Source organism: Antechinus flavipes, chromosome 3, assembly GCF_016432865.1.
Source record: "Antechinus flavipes isolate AdamAnt ecotype Samford, QLD, Australia chromosome 3, AdamAnt_v2, whole genome shotgun sequence".
Taxonomy (NCBI): domain Eukaryota; kingdom Metazoa; phylum Chordata; class Mammalia; order Dasyuromorphia; family Dasyuridae; genus Antechinus; species Antechinus flavipes.
This window is the reverse complement of record NC_067400.1, coordinates 411349765-411373416: the sequence shown is the minus strand read 5'-3', so window position 1 is coordinate 411373416 and position 23652 is coordinate 411349765. Positions and strand designations below refer to the sequence as shown.

The window sequence follows — 23652 nt, the reverse complement described above, 5'->3', positions numbered from 1 at the left end:
AACAATCAAATGAATAACCATGCAGTTTTTAGCAAATGTTAATTAGATGGGGGACCATATAGATACAACTTCTTCACACAAAATATGAGGCAATTTAAATTTGATTAAGTTATCGATGTAAATGAATCAGGACATAAGGAAAAATTATTTGCCTTGGAATATGTTACATATTAAGTTAGAAGACTAAACAAAATAGAAATGTTGCCATTACTTAAATTATGGGTACATGCATTTTAAAATATACAAAAACATATGTACATTTCTATAGACAATACAGTCCCAATCCTATTATATATCATATAGCATTACATATGTAATGTTTGAAGCTTGTAGCTGAAAGAAAAAGATTTATACCTTTCACTTCAATAACTTCTTCTTGTACTGGTACTCGGGAAGGTTTTTGTGGAACAATCTTCTTTGAAACTTCTGGTACTTTAAAAATATGTATAATTACAGTTGTATGAAGATGAATATGCCTTTTACATTTAAAAAATCTTAATTTTCATTAGTATTTAAAGAGTATCTAAGTATCAATAGAAGAAAAGTATATTTAGTGTACTTGTGATAATAAAAATATTGGTAAAGTGGTGATACCTTTGGTAACTTTGACTTTTTCCTCTTCCATTCTTCGAGAAGTCTTTTCAATTTTTTCAACTACGGGCTTCTTAACAACTAAAGGTATTTTAAAAAAATTTAAAATTTTGTTTTAAAATTGCAGAACTTTTGAATTCTTTTAAAATATCACCCACATGTTAAGCAGATTGAGCAATTTAGCACTTCAATAAGTTAAATGCCAGTGTTTGTACTTAATTATAATTTTGTTTTATTTTAAATGTCCATATTTATGATAATGGATTTTCTTTTATCATCTTGCTTTTCAGTGAATAAAACTGAACAAAGTAAGAATGTATTTGCTCAAATATTAAATCTCAGTGAAGAAGTTGTGTCTATTTGATCACACTAGTGATGTACATGTGTCTTTCCAATGAAGAGACAAACAAGTCTTTATCAGACTGACTGGATGGAGTTGTTTTTAAAGTAATTTAAATTCCATACCTTTAGGAAGTGCTACTTCTTTCTTTTCTGGTACTTTTGCTGGAATTTTCTTTTCTAGTGATTCTTGATTGAAAAACAATGATAAAAAAGAATGATAATGTTTAAATATGTAATTTTGAATAGATTGTACTAACAACTAAATTAAATACCATGATATTATTATAATATAAAATATTTAATGATTTTATGTGAAAATAATTTATTTCATAATTAATTTACATGGATTTCTGTTTTTAACGGGTTTAATAGTGGTTCCTATTTAATAAGTCATCTATTATTTTTGAGTGAGATCAAACCACATGTATAGACTGACTTATAAAAATGAAATCTGACTTGATAACATAACCAAAAGCACTGAAATATCTATCAGTCAGCATTGGAGATAAAAGACTTAATATTCCTTTATAAGTTTTAAAGAAAATATTTTGAGACTGAAATCATATTCTGTGGAACTTTTACCTTTGAAACTTAAATACCTGTTCTCCCTACAACCAACCTTCAAATGAACTGTCTTTATAATTCCTACCCATTCTTTAAGATCCAGTTCAAATATAATTTTCATGAAATCTTTTTTTCGTTCTTCAAATGAGATGTAGTCTCTGCTAGATACCTAAGTGAGTAGCATACTGAATTTGGACTCAGAAAGACTTTATTTCACATCTTGTTTCAAACATTTATTAGCTGTGTGATCCTGGGCAAATTCCCTCTGGGCTTCAGTTTCCTCATCTGTACAAAAGGGATAATAAAAGACCTATCTCCCAGTATTGATATGAGAATAAAATGAAATAATATTTGAAAAGTACTTTGTAAATCTTATTATTATCATTATTATTATTACCATCCTTTCTCTGAGTTGCCATAGCACTTCATATGCATCTTTTATTATACTCTTAATTCTATTATGTATTAATATATATTATACATACATATAACACAGTACTATTATATGTAAGTATTAAGTTTCTTTGTGACTGTCTTATCTTCTTTATTATAAGCTCATTGAGAGCAAGCATACTGTCTTATTTACCATAGTGTCTCTCTCTACACTATTTAGCCAGAGTTTTGTCAATTGTAAACAATCCACAAATGTTTGCCTAATTAATTTTAAAAGTGCTCTCTGATAGTTAAAAAAATACTTTATATTAAATTGTCTCAAAGAAAAAAACAATTAATGAAATTTGTATCTATTCAATCCACATCAATATCACTGTTAGCTGGAATAAAGACAAGGAAGATAGGGAAGGAAGTTTCATATACCTTCATAAACTTCTTGTTGATAAATTTGTTTTCTTTCTTCCCAATCGTCTTCCCCTTCATCATAGCCCTCTTCCCTTTCATAGTATTGCTGTTCTTCTTCAAAATCTTCTTCCCATTCTTCATATTGTTCCTTTTTAACTTTATGAACTTCCTTAGCCTCTTCATACCAATCTTCTGGCTCTTCATAAAGTTCCACATAAGGTCCCTCAGAAGGTTCTTCATAAGGTTCCACATCTAAATCATCAAAATGTTCTTCAAAAGATTCAATGTAAACTTTCTTTTCCTCATAGACTGCTTGTTTTCTTTCATGTACAACCTCTTTTTCTTTATGGACCTCTTTCTTTCTGGTTATAGTGGATATTTTCACTTCCTCAGCCTTTGAGGAAACATCAATCATTTCTGGAACTTAAACAAAAGACTGCTAATGTTAGTATAGGCATTTTATACACAGAGATCACTCACCCAATACCAGCAGGATTATATATAGTCTACTACACATTTTGGGGATTTAAATTAAACTTCATTATTATATTGCTCTTTTTGAGAGAAATAAGAGAGGCTTCTATTTCAGCTCAAACTTCCAACTTTGTACATTCCAGGGTAAATTTGGAAGAAATGTAAAATATTCCTTAAGAATTGAGTCACACAGGGAGTAAGCATCAGAAGAGGGTTTGTATTTAGTTTCTCTGTCTCAAAAGTGAGTGCTATTTCCATTGTACCATAACATTCTCTTATTTCTTAATGATGTATCCAAAGAGATTAGAATATTTTGAGCCTCCTAAACTTTTAAGCCTACAGAACATAGTTATGAGTCAGAAAATTCATATAGGTCATCCTTATAAAAATATCCTTATATAGGAGCCTAGATTCAAAACTGAAAGGAATCTTAGTCTATTCTAATCATCTACTTTTACTGGTAAAGAAACAGTCTTGAGGTGGAAATATCAAATAATATTGCTAGCAAATAGTAGACTTGGAGATTTGGTGGATCCAGCAATATTATGATGGCAAACTAAAAGTATCTTTGTTAAGAAAACTCCAAATGGGGTAGTGGTCAGTCAGATGTGCCTGGAAAACAATTGAACAGCAACATTTTCTACCACACCCTACTACCTCTGCTATTTTCCAGAATAAAATGATCAAAACATATTAATTTCTCATAGGGTCCACTGCCCAGTACTTGTTGGACTTGCTATTTTCCTTTCATTTGGTCTTTTTTTTTATAATTTAGATCCTGAACCAAGTGAGTTACTGCACTCTCTGTTTGTGTCTCCAACACCTACCCCAGTAAATGGCAGTGGATGACTTGCTGACTGTTAGCAAATGCTCATTTTTCAAGTGCTTGTATGTACATATTTAATAAGAAACTGACAACATAATATCTACCTTAACACTTGAAAAGAGATAAGGAAAACATTTTAAGTATTCAAAAAGCAAACATAAATCTAATAGAAATGTATCCGTTTTTCTTTACCTTTTGCTGGGATTAGTACAGTTGGGGGTGAGGGCTTCTTAACTTCCTCTGGAATTTAAAACACACACACATATTCAGTATTATGTCTTCCTTCACTTTACAAGCAAAATTTCCACTGATTTTATATGCATTTTCTATTCAAGATAAATACACACATATGTGTATAGACTACATTTTCATTACTTAGAGCTTTGTTACAATCCTGTCATGATCAATAGTCATTAGAAATTATTAGAAGAATTAAGAAGAGCAAGTCAAGGAAATTGGTCTCTAGTAAAAGCCTGAATAATTCAAATTTAAAATAAAATAACAACATTAATAAGGATAGTTTACATTAATGAAAAAAAAAATCCAAAGTTCAAGAATGACAATCAGTTAAAAATTATTTAAAAATCTGACTCTTGTTGTGCAGTTTTCAAGGCAATCCTTTTACTCTTCTCTAATTTGACTTTATAAACTCTATCCGCTTCCAAATCTTGTGTTTTCTTCGCAAACCATCTATTTTACCCCCTCTCTCCACTCGCATTCTTTGCATAGCAATTTAAGAGTTATTCTCCCCTCTCTCTCACTGTATATCTCAAAACCCTTTGACATCATCACCTATTCTCTACTCCTTTGCTACAGTCTTTGAAGATGAGGTGGTCCTTTTCTTCTCAGTTAGCCCCAGATGGACTTGGACCTTTGATGCAATTTCTTTCTTCAGGCAAAAAGTCCTAACCCTCTAACTTTCTAAGCTTTGAAGGCTTCATCCTTCTTCCCTATGAGCATGTCTAACTCTCTCATTCTTAAAGAATCTTAGCCCTATTTCTTTAGCCCTATTTACTGTCCTATATCTCTTGTCTTCTAAACTCTTAAAAAAAAATTGTGTCCATTATCACCTCCTCTTTTTCTCCACTCATTCATTTCACAATCCTTTATACTATTTCAATTCAATTAACAAATAAAAATTTTCAATTTCTTCACTCAACCAAAATTGCTCTCTCCAAATTTATAAATGATTCCCAAATTTCCAAATTTTATGACCTATTCTCAGTTCTTATTCTTTTTGACTTCTTTGTAACATATAATATTGTTGATGACTTTCTCTTGGAGAGTATCTCTTCCTTGGGCTTATTGGACAATGCTTTCTCTTTTGGCTTCTTCCTACTTATCTTTCTGATCTTCCTCAGATGTCTTTACTGGATTAACATCCATGTCCCATTTTATAAACATGGTTTTCTTTTGATGATCTTGTCTAGGACCCCTCTTCTTTTTTTTCTCTTAACCACTGGTGATTTCATTAGTTCTCATATGTTCAATTATTATCTCTTTGGAGATTATTCCCAAATCTTTATATTGAACCTTATTATTTTTTCCTGAGCTCTAGTTCTGAAACTATCAATTGCCTATTTATCATCTCCAACTGAATGTCCAATAGATATTTCAAACTCAAACTACCACAAACAAAATTCATTATCCTCAATAAGGACTTGGTTAGCACATTTTTTTTTTTTTTTTTTTGCCTTCAAGGTCAAGAAGGCTAAGCATATTTTAGATTGTCTTTGAATGCCATCTGTGGTCAGGGTGGAAAAAAGAATCAAAGAAGGTGGAAAATAAAGGGAATTGGAAGGAAGGGAGCTGAAAGAAGAAAGGAGATAAAAAAAGAGGAAGAAGAAGATTGAATAAAAGAGAAGGAAAATTACTGTTATGTAACATAAATAGTGAAAATTTCCAACCAATAATTACCTTGGGTGTCTTTCTTCCCTCCATATGACCCATTGTAGGCTTTGAGGATACAAGGGTACAAGATAATTTCAAACAGTTGAATGTTGGGTTATCATCTTACCTTTAGGTGGTGGTGGTGCTACTTCCTTAGGTTTTGGAACAACTTTTTTGACATCTTTCTTCACAGCCTTTTTGGTCACTGGAAAAACAAGAAGTCATTATTTATTAAAAGTATGACATGGAGAAACTGGTATAAGTGATATAAATATTACCAATGACGTACAATAGCTGCAGAATAATTGTGTTGAGTCAAGCACTTGAGCTCTAGGGTGTGCAAGTTCTTATATATCCTGATAATTCTCATTAGTTTCTCATAGGTTCAAGAGCAAAAAGGGAATTTAGAGATCATCTTGGAAGAACCTTCCTATTTTTACCAATGAAAAATTGAGGCTCTGAGAGTTGAAGTAATTTGCTTAAAGTAACAGAAAAGCTAGAAAGCAGCAGAGCTAGGACCAATTCAAGAATCCTGACTCCAAATCCAGTATTCTTTCTGCTAGTCCATGTTATAGCATACCTATTTGGAGCATGCGTACTTTATTAATTCTATATTTTTATATATACATGTAACATTATATTATTTAATTTTATTAATTATATTAATTTTCAGTCTATTACAATGGATGAATTATCATCAATAATCTGAACTTTTCCAATTAAACAATAAGTGAAAAGAGTCTTAATACTCATATGCTTTGACGCAGCAATCTCCATTTGTGGTCATATATCTTTACACATGCATATATGTGGGCTTTATTTTTATATATACACATATCTGTATGTAACAAAAGTTTTTAATGTGTGTGTAAATATAAATATAATATATATATATAATATGTGTATATACATATGTGAGAAATAGATAACAATAGTCACTCTAAGACTTAAAGAGATAAGAAAAACATTTATATAAAATATGTGTATATTATATATGTAAACATATTGTATGTGCATATATATGCACATATTGCAAATGTCTAGGGCTCCCAGGAGGCATAGTACATAGGGTTCTGGACCCAGAGTAGGGAAAACTCATCTTCCTGAGTTCAAACCTGGTCCCAGATATTTATTAGCTGTTTAATCCTGGGCAAGTCATTTAATTCTTTCCTCCAGTTTCCTCATCAGTAAAAAAGAGCTGGAGAAGAAAATGGCATGCTACTTCATTATTTCTGCCAAGGAAAGTACAAATAGGAGTCACAAAGAATCAGACGTGCCTGAGAAATAAACAGGTGTTTTATCTTACGTGTGTATATACACTCATACATGTATGTGCATACATGTACATATATGTCTGGCATGGCCATCAAAATTGTTTGAGAATTTTTTTTAAAGCCAAATTTCTGGATAAATTAGTTTGAGAATTCTATCAGATGTTATTGCTATACATGGATAGGGATACATAGAACCGTATTTCTAGGTTTCCCATTTTTTCCAGGCTACTTTCAAAATCCATTATAAGTATATATTCTTTTTTATTTTATTTTATTTTAATTTCATTTAAAAAGAAACTGCAGTGATGGCAGGGAATCAGAATATTAGTTGTCTAAGTGTTTCCTTGCTCTTTTTTAAGAGAGTGAGGATTACTTGTTACATGGGAAGGTTTGGGGAAGGAATGATATACCTAAAGAGAAGTTGAAGAAGAGGAAACAGAACAAAACAAAAAAAGGAATAAGAGTGTCATTAAAGTATTTTTTAAATATATAGAAGGGAACAGAAGGAGATTGTGTGGTAAACAGACAAGCAGAATGGTTTTGCAACTAATGTGCTAAATTGATTTTATACTCAAAAAATTGTTCAATGTTTTCTATATTTTGTTCATAATAAAATGATGTAAAAAAGTATTTCTTTTTTTTTTTTTTAGAGAGAGAGCTAGGATTTATGTGAATGGGCCTAAAGTTTTGTTTCTTATAAAGATGTTTTATCCTGCTGATACTCCTGCATTTCATTACTGAGAAATATTTTACATTTTGGAAAATCATATGAACTATTTGACAACTAGAGCAGGAAAATGACTGGACTAAACAGCACCTTACTGTTCAGTTATGTTCTATCACTTTTATGTTAAAAATATAAAATACCTTCAATACGTTTTCCTGGTGGTTTCTTTTCTTCTGGTGATGGGAGAGAAACAAGAAGAGGAAGACCTACAACTGGGGGAATTTCTAAAGAAAATACAAGCCATTATCAATAAAATTCTTTTGGTTTCCCCACCTCATCTTTGCCTCTTAGAGTCTCTAACTTCCTTCAAGGTGTAGCTAGGCTAAACACAAATATGATGGGGAATAAATCATCTTACCTTCTGGTGGCACTGCTCTGATAGGCATAGTTGGAATAGGTACTCTAGAATCAGGGATATCTGAGAAAGGAAATTATAAAGCATTATAAAACAGATACTGCAATGATATAATTAAGATTTATCTGATCATCAGTGATTTTCAAATAGAAGGACCTAAAATTTGAAACACATTTTAAGAAACAACTACTGTCATATTTACTACATGACTATTACAAACACATGCAACATTTTATTTCCTACTGAAATAGTAATCTGTTAATATTATGAAACATAGAATGTGAAATAATCTGAGATACCATAGGAAGATGCTACTACACTTTGGTTTTGAAACTCACAAGAGTTTATATGTTTGGATTTTTATAACATGAAAATATTCAGAAGCATTATAAAAATGTATTTTTATAACACTTCAGAACTGGGAAGTAAAAATATTTAGGCAATGGAGTTGGATTTACATATAAATTAAAAAAAAAAACTACATGACAACATTTAAGTTTTTTTTAACTTACCAGGTGGCTTCAATTCCAGTTTAATTTCTAAAATAAAGATAGATTGCATTTAGAATTATAGGATTCTACAGAATATGGTTTTAAATACTGCAATTTGAATTAGATCTTTAGACTATTTCCTGACCTTTGGTTGTTAAGTAAAGCTCAGCAGTGCTTCTAGCTTCACCTCTTGGCTCCAAGCGAGCAATTACTGAATAGACACCTAAGGGAAAGAATCATCTTGTTATTTGCTTTCTGTTGTTGGGACAATTTGCAATCAGTATTTGCACTGGGAAATGATCAAATCACCTTCATCATCTGGAGTGACATTGTGGATGGTCATATAATGGCAACGGCCATCATTCCTAAAGTTGTATTTCTGACTTTCAATAAGCTCTGTGGGCCCTTTGTACCAAGTAACAATGGCATCATCGAAGGACACTTCACATTCAAAGGTTGCAGATTGATGTTCACTGACCACAATATTCTGTATGCGTCGTGTGAACTGAATGGGCTCAGCTGTTTTTTAAAACAAAGATTAATCATAATTATATTCTGTTGATTTTTTCCTCCTCCCAGTATATGTATACATTTTCCCATTATTTTAATAAGAAATTGATTAAAACAAAAAAATACAAAGCACACTCTCCCCCATTTTACCATTTCCACTCGACAAAAAAATAGCATTAGAATACTTAAAATAATTTCCACATGAAATTTATATTAGCATTAAGAGACAAATTGTAGGTCTTAGGATAAGATAAAAATAATATAGAGATTTCTGGTACTTTAAGATTTGATAAGTCTAAAAAAATTATTTAAAAAATATATATACATTTATATTAAAATATATAAAAAAGAACCCATGAAATAAGAATATGCAGAGACTATATAACCTGATTATGCCTTAATTTGCATATTTGAAGATTTGTCATTTTCCTCATGTAGGAAATTGTCCTAAAATAATAATTTGTGGAATGCACAAAATTCTCTTTCAGACCATTTAAATGATTAGAGGGACAAACCAAATGATACTTCTTTTGTGTTTATTTTAAGTCTTGAAAATTTTAGATTGTGAGAATCCACAAAGAAGAAACCTGACTAATATATATGGCAAAGCCGTTTCTTAGGACAATAAACTAGAAAGTGTGTTTATCAATGTTGTGTTTGGTAGCTAAGAGCTTAAATATAGAAAAAGGCAGCAAGTCTTCACTAATTGGTAAATGCTCTGGTGACATTGTTTGGTGACATTATTCAAAGTCAGGTGATTCAGTGAATAGAGCCCTGGGCCTAAGGTCAAAAAGACCTGAGTTCAAATTTGGCTTCAGACACTTACTAGCGATATGATTGTAGGTAAGTCACTTATGCTGTTTGTCTCAGTTTTCTTATGTATAAAATGAGCTGGAGAAGGAAATGGCAAGCCAGTAGCTTTGCTAAGAAAATCCTCACAACCAAGTCACAAAGAGTAGGCAACAGTTTCAAATAAATATAGTGGGTAGTACAATGCTTACAGCTAGAACTTGAAATCTAAATTTCTCATGTACTTTGAATTTTATATTAGATAAGGCATTATTATGGTCACTCAATAAAGTCTAAATACTTGTCCAAATGAGTAATTATATAGCTCTGATGGAAAAAAAACAAGCATTTAAATAGTGCTCTTTCAACCACTGTGCTAAGTACTTTATTATCTATAACAATAACAGCTAACATTTATATTAATATTCTAGGCACTAATACTAAATGATTTCAGAAATCATTAAATAGGACTATTACAAAAAAAGTCACCTACAAAAATATTGATCAACATCTGTATACGTAAGAATATATATCTTAAATAAAATAATAATTTTTAAAAGTTACTATTCATCCCAAAAGAATTCTTCTGATATGCGTGTGTATAATGGTGCTCCATTTTTGTTATTATTCATAAAAATGTCAAATTTATGTATAAACTTCTCCTAGTAGATTGTAGACAAAATCACTTTGTTCAAGTTAATCAAATCCTGATTCCCAGGCTGGAACCCTTTCCTTTCTAGTTCATAGCTTACAAACCCATAGTGAAATGACTCTTTATAGTTTGTTACTTTATCCACATCTATTTTACAAGTATAATGATGGCAGGATTTTGGATTGAAAGAAATCTATTTCTTTCATTATTAAATTCAATCTACTGCACAGTATAGTAGACCAAGAGCTGGTTCTCCAACTTTGATTTAAATATCTCAGGTGCGAGGGAGCTCATATGCCTTTAAATAAGATAATGTTTATAAGGCACTTTGGAAACATTTAGGCACTCTATCATTGTTAGATAAAGAGACAATCTGTTCCATTTGGAGTTAGTTCTAAATGTTAGAAAAATCAATGTAGATTGGACTGAAATCTGGCTCACTGTAGTTCATTGAAAAAAAAAAATCCTTGAAAAGAGACAGAAGGAAAAGTGGATTGGACAAGATTACTACTGGGGAATCTTCCAACATTCTAATTCTGTAATTCCATTAATTCCAAAATATTTATTTTCAGGGCCACACTGGAAATGAAAACTGATTTGTTATATTTTCAGCATGAACATTAATATGTTGGAAACCTGCAACTCTTACAAATCAGGGATTCATTTATTGTTTTGTTAATTATCTAGTCTTAAGAAATAGATGGAGAAAATATTAATGCAGATTTAATTTAAAAGTGTACCATGAACTTTTTTTAAAAGCAAACTGTTAAATATTTACAAGCATATCCTTTGTTTTCTTTTATGAATTTGCCATATAAAATTTAAGATGTGTCAAACAATTAATTACCATGAAAATTTATGTCTTAAAAAATCAAATATTAATTTTCCTAATTTTTCACCAAGGTGGAAATTTCCAATATTGGACACTTCTACTTGGTTATCAGTCTACAAAATAGTTCTTCAAAATATACAGTTTCATATACCAACCTTCAATTTTTAGCTCTGCAGATGTTTCAAGATTTTGATATTTGCAAGTATACTGGCCCTGGTCTTCTGCTCTAACATCTGCAATGGACAATTTATGGACTTTGTGTTCCACTTCAGTTTTATATCTGGGCTGAGGTTTGAGAATCTTTCCATTTCTGAACCATTCTGATTTAACATTTGGAACAGAGAACTGGCAGCTCATTGTGCAGGTCTGACCTTCTTTTACGGTAACATCTTGAAGATGTCTCTCCCAAGCAGGTTCTGTTGGTGTGATAAAAGAAGTTTGAATAGCTGTCACACTGATGCATTCAATGAAAAACTGATTTTGTATGTTTTTGTTTTAAATTGCCTCTACTTACCAATTACAGTTAGTTTTGCACTGGCGATGTGAGGACCACAAACCAACCTATAATTGCCTTGATCTTTCAGTTGACAGTCTTTGACTCGAAGTATATGTCTGTCACCCTCAATGCTTATTTGATACTTAGGACTGGGGTCCAATTTTTCAGTGCCTTTGTACCAGGAGAGTTTGATTTCTGGATAATTTATTTTAATGTCAATTTCAAAGACAGCATCATTGTCTTTTATAACAGTCTGATTTTCAATATCCTTGATGAGGGTGACAGGCTGAAGGCAAAAAAAATGTAAATGGACAATTAATCTCACTTTAAAGTTCCCAGCATACAGCCCTATTTTGCAATAAGTTATTTATTTATTACCTCTGTCTGTGACAACCTTTGCTGGATAAATGCTACTAATTCTTCAAATTCCTTTTCATCTTTTTCAGACTTCTCTATTTCTTCAATTTCCTAAAGAAACATTAAATTATTTGACATGAATGAAAATAATTAGATGACAATTTTATTTTTTCCATTTCTATGCTCATGTACTTTATAATTGATATTTATATAATCCTTTACATGTATTATTTCACTCCATCCTCCCCACAGTCCAGTAAGGTAAGTGCTACAGATATTATTTGTCATATTTCATAGAGGAGGGGGACCTAGGTGGATAAGAGTGCTGAGCCTAGAGTCAGGAGGATCTGAGTTCAAATCTGACCTTAGATATTTACTATGTGACCCTAGGCAAGTCAATTAACATGGTTTGTCTTAGTTTCCTCATCCACAAAATGAGCTGGAGAAGGAAATTACAAACCGCTCCAGTATCCAAGAAAATCTCAAATGGATGTCACAGTGAGCAAGACATTACTGAAAACCAAACTATAATACCATGACTTAGCATAGTGCCTAGTACACACAAAATGCTTAGTAAATACTTATTGTATGAGACCAAGCATAACTATTTCATTTCACAAATAAAGTGACTAAAGTCTAAATAGATTACATGCTCTAACCAGGCTTTCGCAGTGTACCAAAAGTCTTAGAACATTTTAAGCTGCTTCTTAAAAAAAAAATTGTATATATACCTTATATAACTATTTAGAAGAAAAGAGAGTTCTAGAACTAAGGTCTCCTAATGCCCAATCCATTGCTTTTTCCTCTGTACCAAATAGACTCATGACTATTTTTATCTATTCTTAGAGATCCCTGTCCCTGGAGCATAGAAGGCATTTGATAAATACTTGTTGATGGATTTATAATAATATTAATAATATCAACTAGTATTTATATAGAACTTTAGCGTTTACAACAATGCTTTAGATATGTTAAGTCATTTGCTTCTATGAAAAACTGGAAAACTTGTTATACTGCTCATACTTTTTGAATAGCCTGTTTAATGATTTGATTTTTCAAAGAGTCATTGATCATGAGTTGTGATACTTAAAAAGTTTGAGAGACATTATTTCTGGGTAACTAGTAATTTTATTAGTAATACTAGAATTTTAATAAAAAGATATCAGTGGCACTCTGGCTTATAAGCCCTCAGAAGAGTGGTGTTGAGTGTAACAATTAATTCTGGTTTGTTAATTAGAGAATACAGTGAGGGGTTAGACAAATTCTATTGAGCTTTGGTATATGTTATTTCCTTCTAAATTTTCTCCAGCCTTGGGCAATATGTTCAAAGAACTTATTCCTACCCAAAACTGAGTAAAGCACAATGGTTTGCCTACCTGAGTGGGATCTGAACAAGAAAGTTAATCCAATCTCATATCATTAATATCCTTCAAGAGACAGAACTTTGAAATGAAAACTACAAAAAGGGACAACTCTGGATCTCCCCAAACCATTGACCAGTAATAATCATTTCTTTTACTATTTGCCCTCCAGAAATTTAGATTGCAACTCTTCCCTTTCCTAGGCCTTAGTACATATATTTCATGTGCTATTATATTCCATCTCCCCCACAAATCATCACCAGTCAAAATTTTGATAAGATCCCTCTCTCTAGACTTAGCTAGAGCTGTCCATTGTTGCACTGAAACCTTTATCAGCTTGGTGAGACCTACCAGACTCTGTGACTTGCTAGCATAGCCTCTGAAAACTCAGGGCCTTATCTCTGTGCTTATAATAAGGTGTCAGTAGCTTTTGGTAGAGGAATATATGGCAAGACTCATCATTCAAACCATATAATATACATATTTTAATTAGAATTTATGTATTTGATTTTTGTTTTTCACTATAAGAGAACTTACCAGTCTGTGTGTTTCTTCTTCTTGACTTTGCTTTAACAATTCAAAGGCTTGGAGTAGTCCCCGGAAATCTGTAATTCCATACATACGAGCATATTTTTCATATTCTTTAGGATCAACATTTTTTAGAAGTTCCATGATATCAATGGTCTCCTCTTCCCCAGATCCTTTTGTTTGAATTGGAGTCCTAAGTGATAAAAGGAAGTTGATATTAAAGGTAAAATATCTAGCTTTCATTTATTGACTCATCTTTTTCTTTAATAATTAATGATGTAAGAGCTCTAAATCATGAGCATTTAGAAAGGTTTTTATTCTAATGAAAATTCCACTAATATGTTTAAAATAAGAATGAATGGGATTGGAAGTCATATCAAAATACATTTTTATTATAAATGATAAAAATTTTCCATCTACCAAAATTTAGGATAAAATGTGAACATAATTCTTAAATGCAGAAAAGAAAAATAGAAAATTTCTTGAAATTTAAAGTTGTATGATTATATATGGGCGTGTGTGTGTGTGTGTGTGTGACAAAATAGGGTCTTCAAAGCTCAAGATGACCTATAAGAAACTATGCTATATTGATGATGTTATAGTTTGTTGGAGAACCCAGTGCTATCTCCATCCAGCACAATATTAGAATAACACTTTTGGGAGGCAAACAAAGATGTATAACTTTAGTATACATAGTCAGTTGCTATAGGCTGTTATTCTTTTAAAACTTTAATCAATTTGATCCTAATGAACCATTATTTCTTCATAATTGCCATAACTCCCATCGGTATTTTACTATGCTTTTATAGGCACATAAATTTACATTTATCTATGACTGGTTTAATGTACAAAGAGATGTGTTAGCTCTTGTTTTGTTCTCTCTTTCAAATCTTTAAGGGTAAGGATCATAAATCTCTTTAATGACCACTAGGGAATAGACATTAACATTTTTTTTTACTCTAACAAGTGAACATATTTACAGTTACCTTTTCAGCATTGCCCTAAGATCTCCTTCAATTTTCTCTTGTTTCTTCCTTTCATCTACCTGTAGGTTAACATTACTTTCAATTTCACCATGTTTGTTGAATGCTACACATCTATACAATCCAGAATCAGTTTTTGTAGTATCTCTAATTTCCAGTTTTGCTTCGTCGCCTTTCTGCTGAATAAAGACTCGGCCTCCTTGGTTCAGCTGTCTCCATTTTCCCTTTGTCCATTTAACATTTGGGATTGGATCACCTCCAACTTTGGCAATGAATGTTGCAGTGGTTTCTGACAAACAAGAACAAAAATGGGTCAGTGCTGGATTTCCTGAAATGTTAATTGTTGAAATAAAACCATATGAAGTTTTTCTCTTCATAAGAACAAGTATATGTGGATAGAAAGATGCAAGGCTTTGACCCAAGACTTACTTTCTATGACTCTGATACTTTGGGGTTCTGAAACAAAGAAGAGTTTCCCGTCTACTGCTGCTTTCTTAGCTGTTGGTACAGCAACTGGTTTATCTGCAAAACAAATTTTAATGTTACAGTTTCCTTAGAGCAATATTATTTTTTCTTCTGAACAGACTCTAAAATCAAGGTAAGTTTAAATAGCACCCTGTATGCTTGTATTTAAGGTTTAAAATGGCACATTCTGTTTCTTCATTTAAATATACATATTTAAGCATTTATGTAAATGAATGAATCATAGAAGATTTTGTAGAAATTTAAATTGGTTTCATAGAAATTTAGGTTGGTGATAATTGCACACGCAAATTAGAAATTAAACTGGCAGCTTCACATCTTACATAAATATTCTGCAGCTTCATTGAAAAGGTACTTTTAGGATTCATGCCAAGGGATCACTTTATATAAAGCTTTCAATTATGAGAGCCTTTGAATGTCTCACTAATTAATCATGGCATAATGGATAGGACATTAGAACTTGCAATTAGGAAGACTTGAGTTCAAATCTCATATTAGACACTGTGTGATCCCAAGTGACTTGTCTCAGTTTCCTCATTTCTAAAATGAAAGTGTTGGATTCTGTGGCTCCTAAATTTCTCTCTAGTACTAAACCTAAGAATCCTTCTTACTTGGTTTTTGATGAATTTTACTTGTTAATAAGTAATATGATTGTAAGGCTTCAATTTTTTTAAAAAAAAGATATTTTGATTGTACTGAACTTATATATATTTTTTTAACCATTTCCTAAATCTGGGCATTTTCACTGACTGTTTGCAGGCTTGATATTTTCTATCCCTTCATCTCTACCTCTTGGTTTCTCTGATTCCTTATTCCATTTAAAATCTCACCACTGCCTTGGTCAAAATGAGACCTGGAAAAGATCAGCTGTCTCGTTGTATCCAGGGTCATCTCCAATTATCCTGATATATGTGGCCACTAGACTCAAATGGCTTTGGAGGAGAAAGTGAGGCAGGTGACCTTGCTCAGCCCTCACTTAAATGCATTGTCATAGCATCACCTCCTACAGGTAATGGTCATCTTGAGAAGGAAGGACAAACAGCAGTAACAACAACAAAATCCCACTTTTGACAAGATGCCTTTCTAGATTCTATTTAATGCTACTGCCTTCCCTATATTGATTACAGTTATTTGCATATCATCACCCTCATTAGACTGTGAACTCTTTAAAAGGAGACACATTTATTTTTGCCTTTCTTTGTATTTTCAGGGTTTAGCACAGTACTTGGCACATAGTAAGTGCTTAATAAATGAATGTTTACTGACTGATTTATCTCAAAGAGAAAAATAAGAATATTTGATACATATGATCACTGATAAGTATTTTAAAATCTTGTTTAATGAATGTTTAAGTTACCATGGTGACACTAAGCACTGAATAACATTTATTGATTTGACAGGGTAGTTGATGTTTTAAAATTACTATACCTTTAACTGTAACTTTTGATTTGCAAGAGTCACTTCCAGCCACATTGGAAGCTTTGCATACATAATCTCCCGACTCTGTTTTAGTAACTTCCTTTAGTTCTAGAACCGCTGTTCCATTAGCAAAGCTAAAACTGCATTTGTCAGAGGGTTTTACTTCTCTGCCTCCCTTCAGCCACTGAATCCTGATGGGCTCTGATCCTTGAACATGGCAGCTGAGTTGCAAAAATTCCCCTTCATTTACTGTCACTGGAGTAAGAGGCTGATCGAACACTGGTGGTTTTTTAGGCTCTGAAATTGCAAAGTATTTTAGTGAGGGAAAAAGAAAGCAAAAGGGTTTCAAGTTTCAAGAAAGAAGACTAGATGAATCTAACAGTGTTGCTACTAAACAATGACAAAGGTAGTGTGACAAAAGTAGCTGTCACTGTGCATTCTTATCCTGAGACAAGTTAAAGATGTTGTTTGGAGAACAGAAATGTAATAACAGATAAAATATAGAGACTATTTTATACACAAAATTGACCAAGTATCTGCATAATGACTAAGTTCTACAAGTATTAAGTATTAAGTATTCCTTAATGCAAACTTCCTTGTTATCACAATGCATTACTAATACTATTAACTTTAGATAATCTAGTTTTATGCTGAACTCTACGTGCTATTGCTTCTATTGGTAATTCATCTGTACACATTAAGAGGCAAAAATCCAAGATTCAAATAATCTGATCATCCAGATATATCTCAATGCTTGTGTTCTTTTTCTTTTGCTAATTTTCAGATATTAAATTCATTTATGGTAATTTTTAGAGTACTTCAGATCAATGAAACTAAGAATTTCAACTCAATGTCCAAGTGAAAACAATCTCATTGGCCTGAAATTTACATTTTAAATGTTATTATAACTCTTTTTAATAGATGGAGATAAAATTTAAAAGAAACACAAACATTGGGATATGGGTCCTCAAATTACTTAAATTCTGTTTTGTTTCTTTTTTTGCTAGAGAATGATGATCATTGTTGTGATTTATGACCATGCAACTCTGTCTCACTTAAATCCAATTTATGTGTGTCAGCATAAATGTGTAGAAGAACTTCCTAAAAAATTCTTAGTTTGGAGATGTTAGCATAAATCCAGATTATTCAAATTAGCAAATTTGAATAAATAGTAATAATTATTCAATCAGTAATAAGGTATGATTCCCAGGAAGCTTGTAGAAAAGGTCAGTGGCCTATCTGCAGTAGTTAGCATATTGATAATCAGGAAATTTGCATGCAAAATAACATCTATGCTTTCCTTTAAAAAAAATTGTTCTTCAATAGCTAATAAATTTACCTGAGATAATACTAGTCATATGAATTTCTATCATGGCAAGAATACATTACCTAGAAAAGCATATGTCATTTGTGCATACATTATTGTGACTTCAACTTCTAGCAACCTGAGTTTCAGTGGTTGAAACTGCACTGTTATTAAATGATAAATATTTCACAGGACAACATTAGGCTAGTGTAAAGAGTGGTTATTTTACAGAACAGTTTGTGTGGACTCATAATAACAACCCTTTTAAAGAATACGTATTTTCTTCTATAACTTGATTAAAGTCAGAGAAAAGGTTTATTCATAGGTAATAAAATAAATGAATAAAATATATGAAGATGTCTGAAATGAACTGACCTTTGATAACAATTGAAGAAGTACACAGAGCAGATCCAGCATCATTGGATACTTTGCATGAATATAAACCAGCATCAGACTTCCCAGCTTTCTTAATTTGAAGAAATATGGCGTTGTTCTTGAATGCTATTTCACAATTAGCACTTGGATGAATCTCCATATTATTTTTGTACCAAGCAACAGTTATAGGTTGGGAACCAGCCACACGCCCTTCAAGTTTGAAAGGATTCCCTTCTGTTTCTTCCACTGTTTCAGAGAGTTTTTTAGTGAAACTTGGTGGTATTAGCCGTTCTGAAAGAGATTGCATCACAAACAATAAGGGATGGAAAAGCAGATCATTGTTAAAAGATTTATCACTTCTCAGAAATCATCACATCGCATCTGCTCCCTAATCATAATATGATTCCCCACTAGAGCTCTAATGAATTATTTTTGCTGATTGGGGTGAGGGAGAAGGAGGCAAAACTTGTGTAGGGAACAGCCTTGGGGGTGGAAGTTAGCCTAGGGCAAAATGAAGTTCTTTGAAGGAATTGCTGCTGCTCAAGTGGATGTGAGGCAGGGAGAAAAGGTTTATAGAGAGGAAAATCAAGGGTAGGAGTATGGTAGTTGGAGATGGAAATATTCTTTAGAATGTTTATATACTTAATGTTTTTGGAAATATGGATGGCTTACTCAGGGTCACACAGTTAGCAAGTATTTGAGGCTGGAGCTAAACTTGGGTGCTCCTCACTTCAGGGTTGATGTTCTATTCACTACACCACCTAGCTGCCCCAAGTTTATGAATTTTTGACTGGGGCAAAACATTCCAGATCCAGACATGCAGGGTAAGGGAGAAAGCCCTCCAGGAAGGAAGAAAATGCCAGAAAGTCTGCACTATTAGCCCTACTTAGTTATGTTATGCCACAGTTCTCTTTAACTGTCCTGACTCAGTTTCTCTGTACGAGTTTCCCTTGTCTCAGTTTCCTTAACTGTTCTGTCTCAATCTCTTTAGTTGTAAATCCCCCTCTGAAAACTAAGGATTATTCGCTCTCAGGTTATAAATTAGCAAGATAAACAAGAGAGTAGATTTCCTGACTGTTTTGTGTCCTCAAGGATTTACAATATCCCTTTAAATATTCCAAGATAACCCACGATATCTTTAGTTCTTTGTATTCAAACATCCTGTCTCCGGATTTTTTTAGGGTTTTATGGCTTCCCTTTCCTGCGCTTCCTCTTCTTTGTCTCCAAAAAGGTTAGAGATTCTCGAGTATGGCGGCTGGCAGTTGTATGCTGGACTCCTCCAGCCCTGGGACCAACATGAATTCCTTGGTCCCAGTATATCTTTATCTCTGTCTGACTGGATAATTCCAAATGAGAGTCTTGTCCAGTCAATCTTACTCTCCCATTAATAAAATATTAAAACTCTCTAATCTCTCTCCTGCCTCAGTTTCTCCGGCATTACAGTTAGAATCCTACTGCCCACCAAGAGTATATGCAAATTTACACTCTGACTTCAAGCTACATAAAGCTATTATTTCCAGAAATAGAAATTTACCGAGATAATATTTTTAAATAAAAATTTCTTATAAGACTTACACAACAGTATTGCAAAGTTTTAGCAAGTTTAAGTTAAAGAATATAGGATTCTTTTTGCCAAGCAGGTTTAGCTCTCAAATATCTCGGTGTAGATTTAAAGTAATTTGAAATTCAAAAGTCATCTTGTAGTTTTAAACTTTAACAATTTAAAACTATTGTTATTTAAATAATGTACGATTATGCAAAAATTTAAAACTGTCCCAAGACTTCCGGGACACCTGAATGGTTTCTTGTATATTGTTTTAACTACTTCTTATTACTTTTTCCCTCTCTATCTTGTCCAGATTGGAAGTATAGTGATCACTCAAGGACTCAATACATTTGAGTACAAATCATTTTTCTCCATTTTTCTAAGGTGGGTCACTTTGCCCACTGCTTAGCTCTTCTGGGAAGGCTCTGATCTCAGGGACTCACAACTTTGTTGACAGACCTAGCTTAAACACTCTTTTGGCTTTAGTCTTACTATAGATTAGAGATTCTGAACTCAAGTCATCGATTTATCTCAGCTTTTCCTAGTAGGCAGAAATTATAGTATAAGCCATCATTCTTGCCCAAGGGTCATTCTTATTCAGTTTGCAAATTGGTATTTGTGGCTTCTTTATGTGTTTCATAAGTAAGGGACCATTAGGATGAAATGTAAATAAAGCATTGTACTTCTAGTTGTGCCATACAATCTGAGCCCTATTTACCTTTTATGTTAAGTTGGGATGTACATGAATCTTTTCCAACTTCATTCACAGCATAACAAGTATACTGTCCAGAGTCTCCTTTGTCAACTTTGACAATAGTCAAGTGGGCAGTATTCTCAAGGTAACTAATTTGATAGTTTCCTCCACTCCGTATTTCTTTATTATCTTTGGCCCAGGTAACCTTAATTGGTTGAGTTCCAGTCACATGGCATTCGAAGTCAGCACTTTCTCCCACAACAGCATCAATTGGGACAGTTGGTATGTCAAAGAAGGGTGGATTCTTTCCCTCTGTAAATTAGTAAATAGAAACATATTACCAATCTTTATATCCATAAAACATACTGGTTTATAAAAAGTAATGTCTCCTTATTACTAGGCTATGAGAGTATGTACATATGCATGTATGTATGTATATGCATGTATAGATATATATGCAGACATTTATATCTTTTAAAATTGTTTATTAAATAGAACATTTATTAAAATCCACCAACCTGTGAGGATGAGCCTGGCACTGGAAGTGGCAGATCCAATAGGATTTGTAGCTGTACAGGCGTACTGACCTCCAAGGCTCCTATCTGTTTTGAAAATATTCAGTGTTGCTATATTATCTAAAAAGGAAGTCTGCACGTTTTGGCCATCTCTCAAAGGTTTACCATCTTTAAACCAAGACGCTTGAATGGGTTCTGAGCCACTGATTGTACATTCAAATATGACTGGTAAGCCAACAGTTTCTTGAATGTCTCGCAATTGTCGAGAAAATGAAGGTGGAAGTTTTTGCTCTGTAAAGAAATGGAATCAGGCAATGAAAGATTGTATATTCTCAATTACAGGATACCCTCTCACAAACTTTGCCTTGATAATGAACTTCCCACATACTCAGAAGCATTCTTACATTCTCCTGAGTTGTGCTAAGGAGTGTACACCATCTTGTTTCAAAGTTTCACTTTAAGATCAGCTCTAAAGTTTAAAAGGAGGACACAGCTGTAGGCTAACTAAAGAAAACATTGGCTTCAGGGAAGAGACAGTCCACCATCTTTAGGTCATCACATGGCAAAGGGGATAAACTCTAGAAGGCATGGATTTACAATAAAGCAAAATAAAGTAGGATGTGTGCTGATTTTGAGTTAGAAGAGTTAGAAATTTTGGATTTGAATACAGTCTCTGGCAGTCATTACATACATGACCTTGGGATATAGTATTATAGGGGATTGAACTTGGAGTCAGAAGACCTAGATTCAATTCCTATTTTAGAAATTTTACCTGTGGAACACTGGGCAAATGATGTAATATTTTTTTGCCTTAATTTCTGATCTACAAAATGAGCAAGTTGTACTCAGTCTCTTCCAAGGTCTAAAATCTGGGATGCTATGATTTCTTTAGGTCTTAGTTTTTTTGTCCTATTAATGGGGCTTGCAATGTATGAGAACTTAAGGTCCCTTAGAGCTCTAAAACTGCAATCTTATGAAGAGTATTATTCACCTCAAATTATTATGTGAATGAATAATTATGTCCTAATTCCAGATCAAGTTATAATTTATCATCTTTCTTAGAAGAGGTTTGGGCAGTTAACTATTGGGAGAATTAGATTAGATAATACATTTATTAAATGCTTACTACTAGCCAGGTACTTCAAAAAACTCATACAAGGAAAAAGGCTTTGATGAACCAATTTAGATGCAGCTCAAAGGAGGTACTTCATTAATTTGTAAAATACTCACCTTGAACGGTAAGGAAAGTTGATGATGATACTTCTCCCACACTGTTTTCAGCTTTGCAGATATATTCTCCACTGTCATTAATGTTGACCTGGTTGAAAACCAGTGTAGCAACATTATTTCTGAAATGCATCTTGAAGGTAGAAGTGGCTCTTAATTTAGTATCTCCTTTGTACCAAGATACTGAGATTTCAGGGGTACCAGCAACCTGACATTGCAAGGAGGCAGAATCTCCCACGGTCACTTTAACAGGCTCCATTTGTTTTACAAAATAGGGTGGTTCTAAAACACAAGGAAAGATGATCAGTAGCCAAAAAAACTTCAGAAAATGGACATAAGTACTAAAAAAAAAAAAGAGATATATTATAGGAACCCACCTAATATCAGTATTTGTGCAGAGCAAGAATCTTTCCCAGATGCATTCTCAATGTAGCAGTTGTATTGTCCTGCATCTTCTATCGTGCTACTGGGAATTTCTAGGATAGCAGATTTGTCTGTAGCAGTCAGGCTACATTTTTGAGATTGAGTTATGTTTAAGCCGTTCTTCTTCCATGTGACCGAAATGGGTGGTGTTCCGGTGTATATACCCTCCAGAATCAGTGGCTTCCCTTTCTCTATGCTGTAATCATTTAGTTTCTTCACAAATTTGGCTGGGGCTAGAAAGAAAGATATAAAATGATCATGTCAAACACACACATTCGTATATATGAACACACAGGGAAAATTTTAAAATGAAAGAAGGCATATAAGGGGACCAACCTTTTACGTAAAGATGTGCTGTACAAGAAGCCTTGCCAGCATCATTACTGACTACGCAGGTATATTCTCCACTTTGTGATGTATCTACCTCAAACAGCTCCAGTTCAGCCACTGAATCATCAAAAGAAACATTACATCTGCTTCCTGGTACCAGTTCAGTGCTACCTTTAAACCAACTAACACTGAAAGGAGGAGTTCCTCGAATGATGCTCGTGAAAGTTACATTTGTGCCAGTGAGAACATCCATAGCATCAGGCTTCTGCACAAAGGAGGGTGGTTCTATACACACATACACACACACACAGAGACATATAAAAATGTGGTTAATATTTGTATGAAAAAGTAATGAAAACATCTCACAAGGCGTGCAGTACAGAATAGGGTCTTAAGCATAATAAGTGCTCAATAAGTACAATTTGAAAGAAGGGAGAAGAAATGATAAAATTGAACCAGCTTCTCCTAAATGATCTTTTTTTCTCTTTTCTTTT

At 33.0% G+C, this 23652-nt stretch overlaps 1 protein-coding gene across 1 annotated transcript in view; it reads right to left on the bottom strand.

Moving 5' to 3' along the window:
- Positions 1 to 23652, bottom strand: part of TTN (titin) — a 322989-nt gene that overhangs the window by 181768 nt on the left and 117569 nt on the right. Inside the window, 24 exon segments of the mRNA XM_051986127.1 lie at positions 355 to 432; positions 595 to 672; positions 1057 to 1119; positions 2314 to 2718; positions 3788 to 3835; positions 5613 to 5690; positions 7627 to 7710; positions 7845 to 7904; positions 8354 to 8380; positions 8478 to 8555; positions 8642 to 8851; positions 11271 to 11531; positions 11630 to 11897; positions 11990 to 12079; positions 13867 to 14050; positions 14844 to 15129; positions 15270 to 15362; positions 16752 to 17039; positions 18424 to 18714; positions 20688 to 20975; positions 21182 to 21469; positions 22409 to 22687; positions 22783 to 23061; positions 23165 to 23443. Coding sequence (XP_051842087.1) covers positions 355 to 432; positions 595 to 672; positions 1057 to 1119; positions 2314 to 2718; positions 3788 to 3835; positions 5613 to 5690; positions 7627 to 7710; positions 7845 to 7904; positions 8354 to 8380; positions 8478 to 8555; positions 8642 to 8851; positions 11271 to 11531; positions 11630 to 11897; positions 11990 to 12079; positions 13867 to 14050; positions 14844 to 15129; positions 15270 to 15362; positions 16752 to 17039; positions 18424 to 18714; positions 20688 to 20975; positions 21182 to 21469; positions 22409 to 22687; positions 22783 to 23061; positions 23165 to 23443 — 4383 coding nt within the window.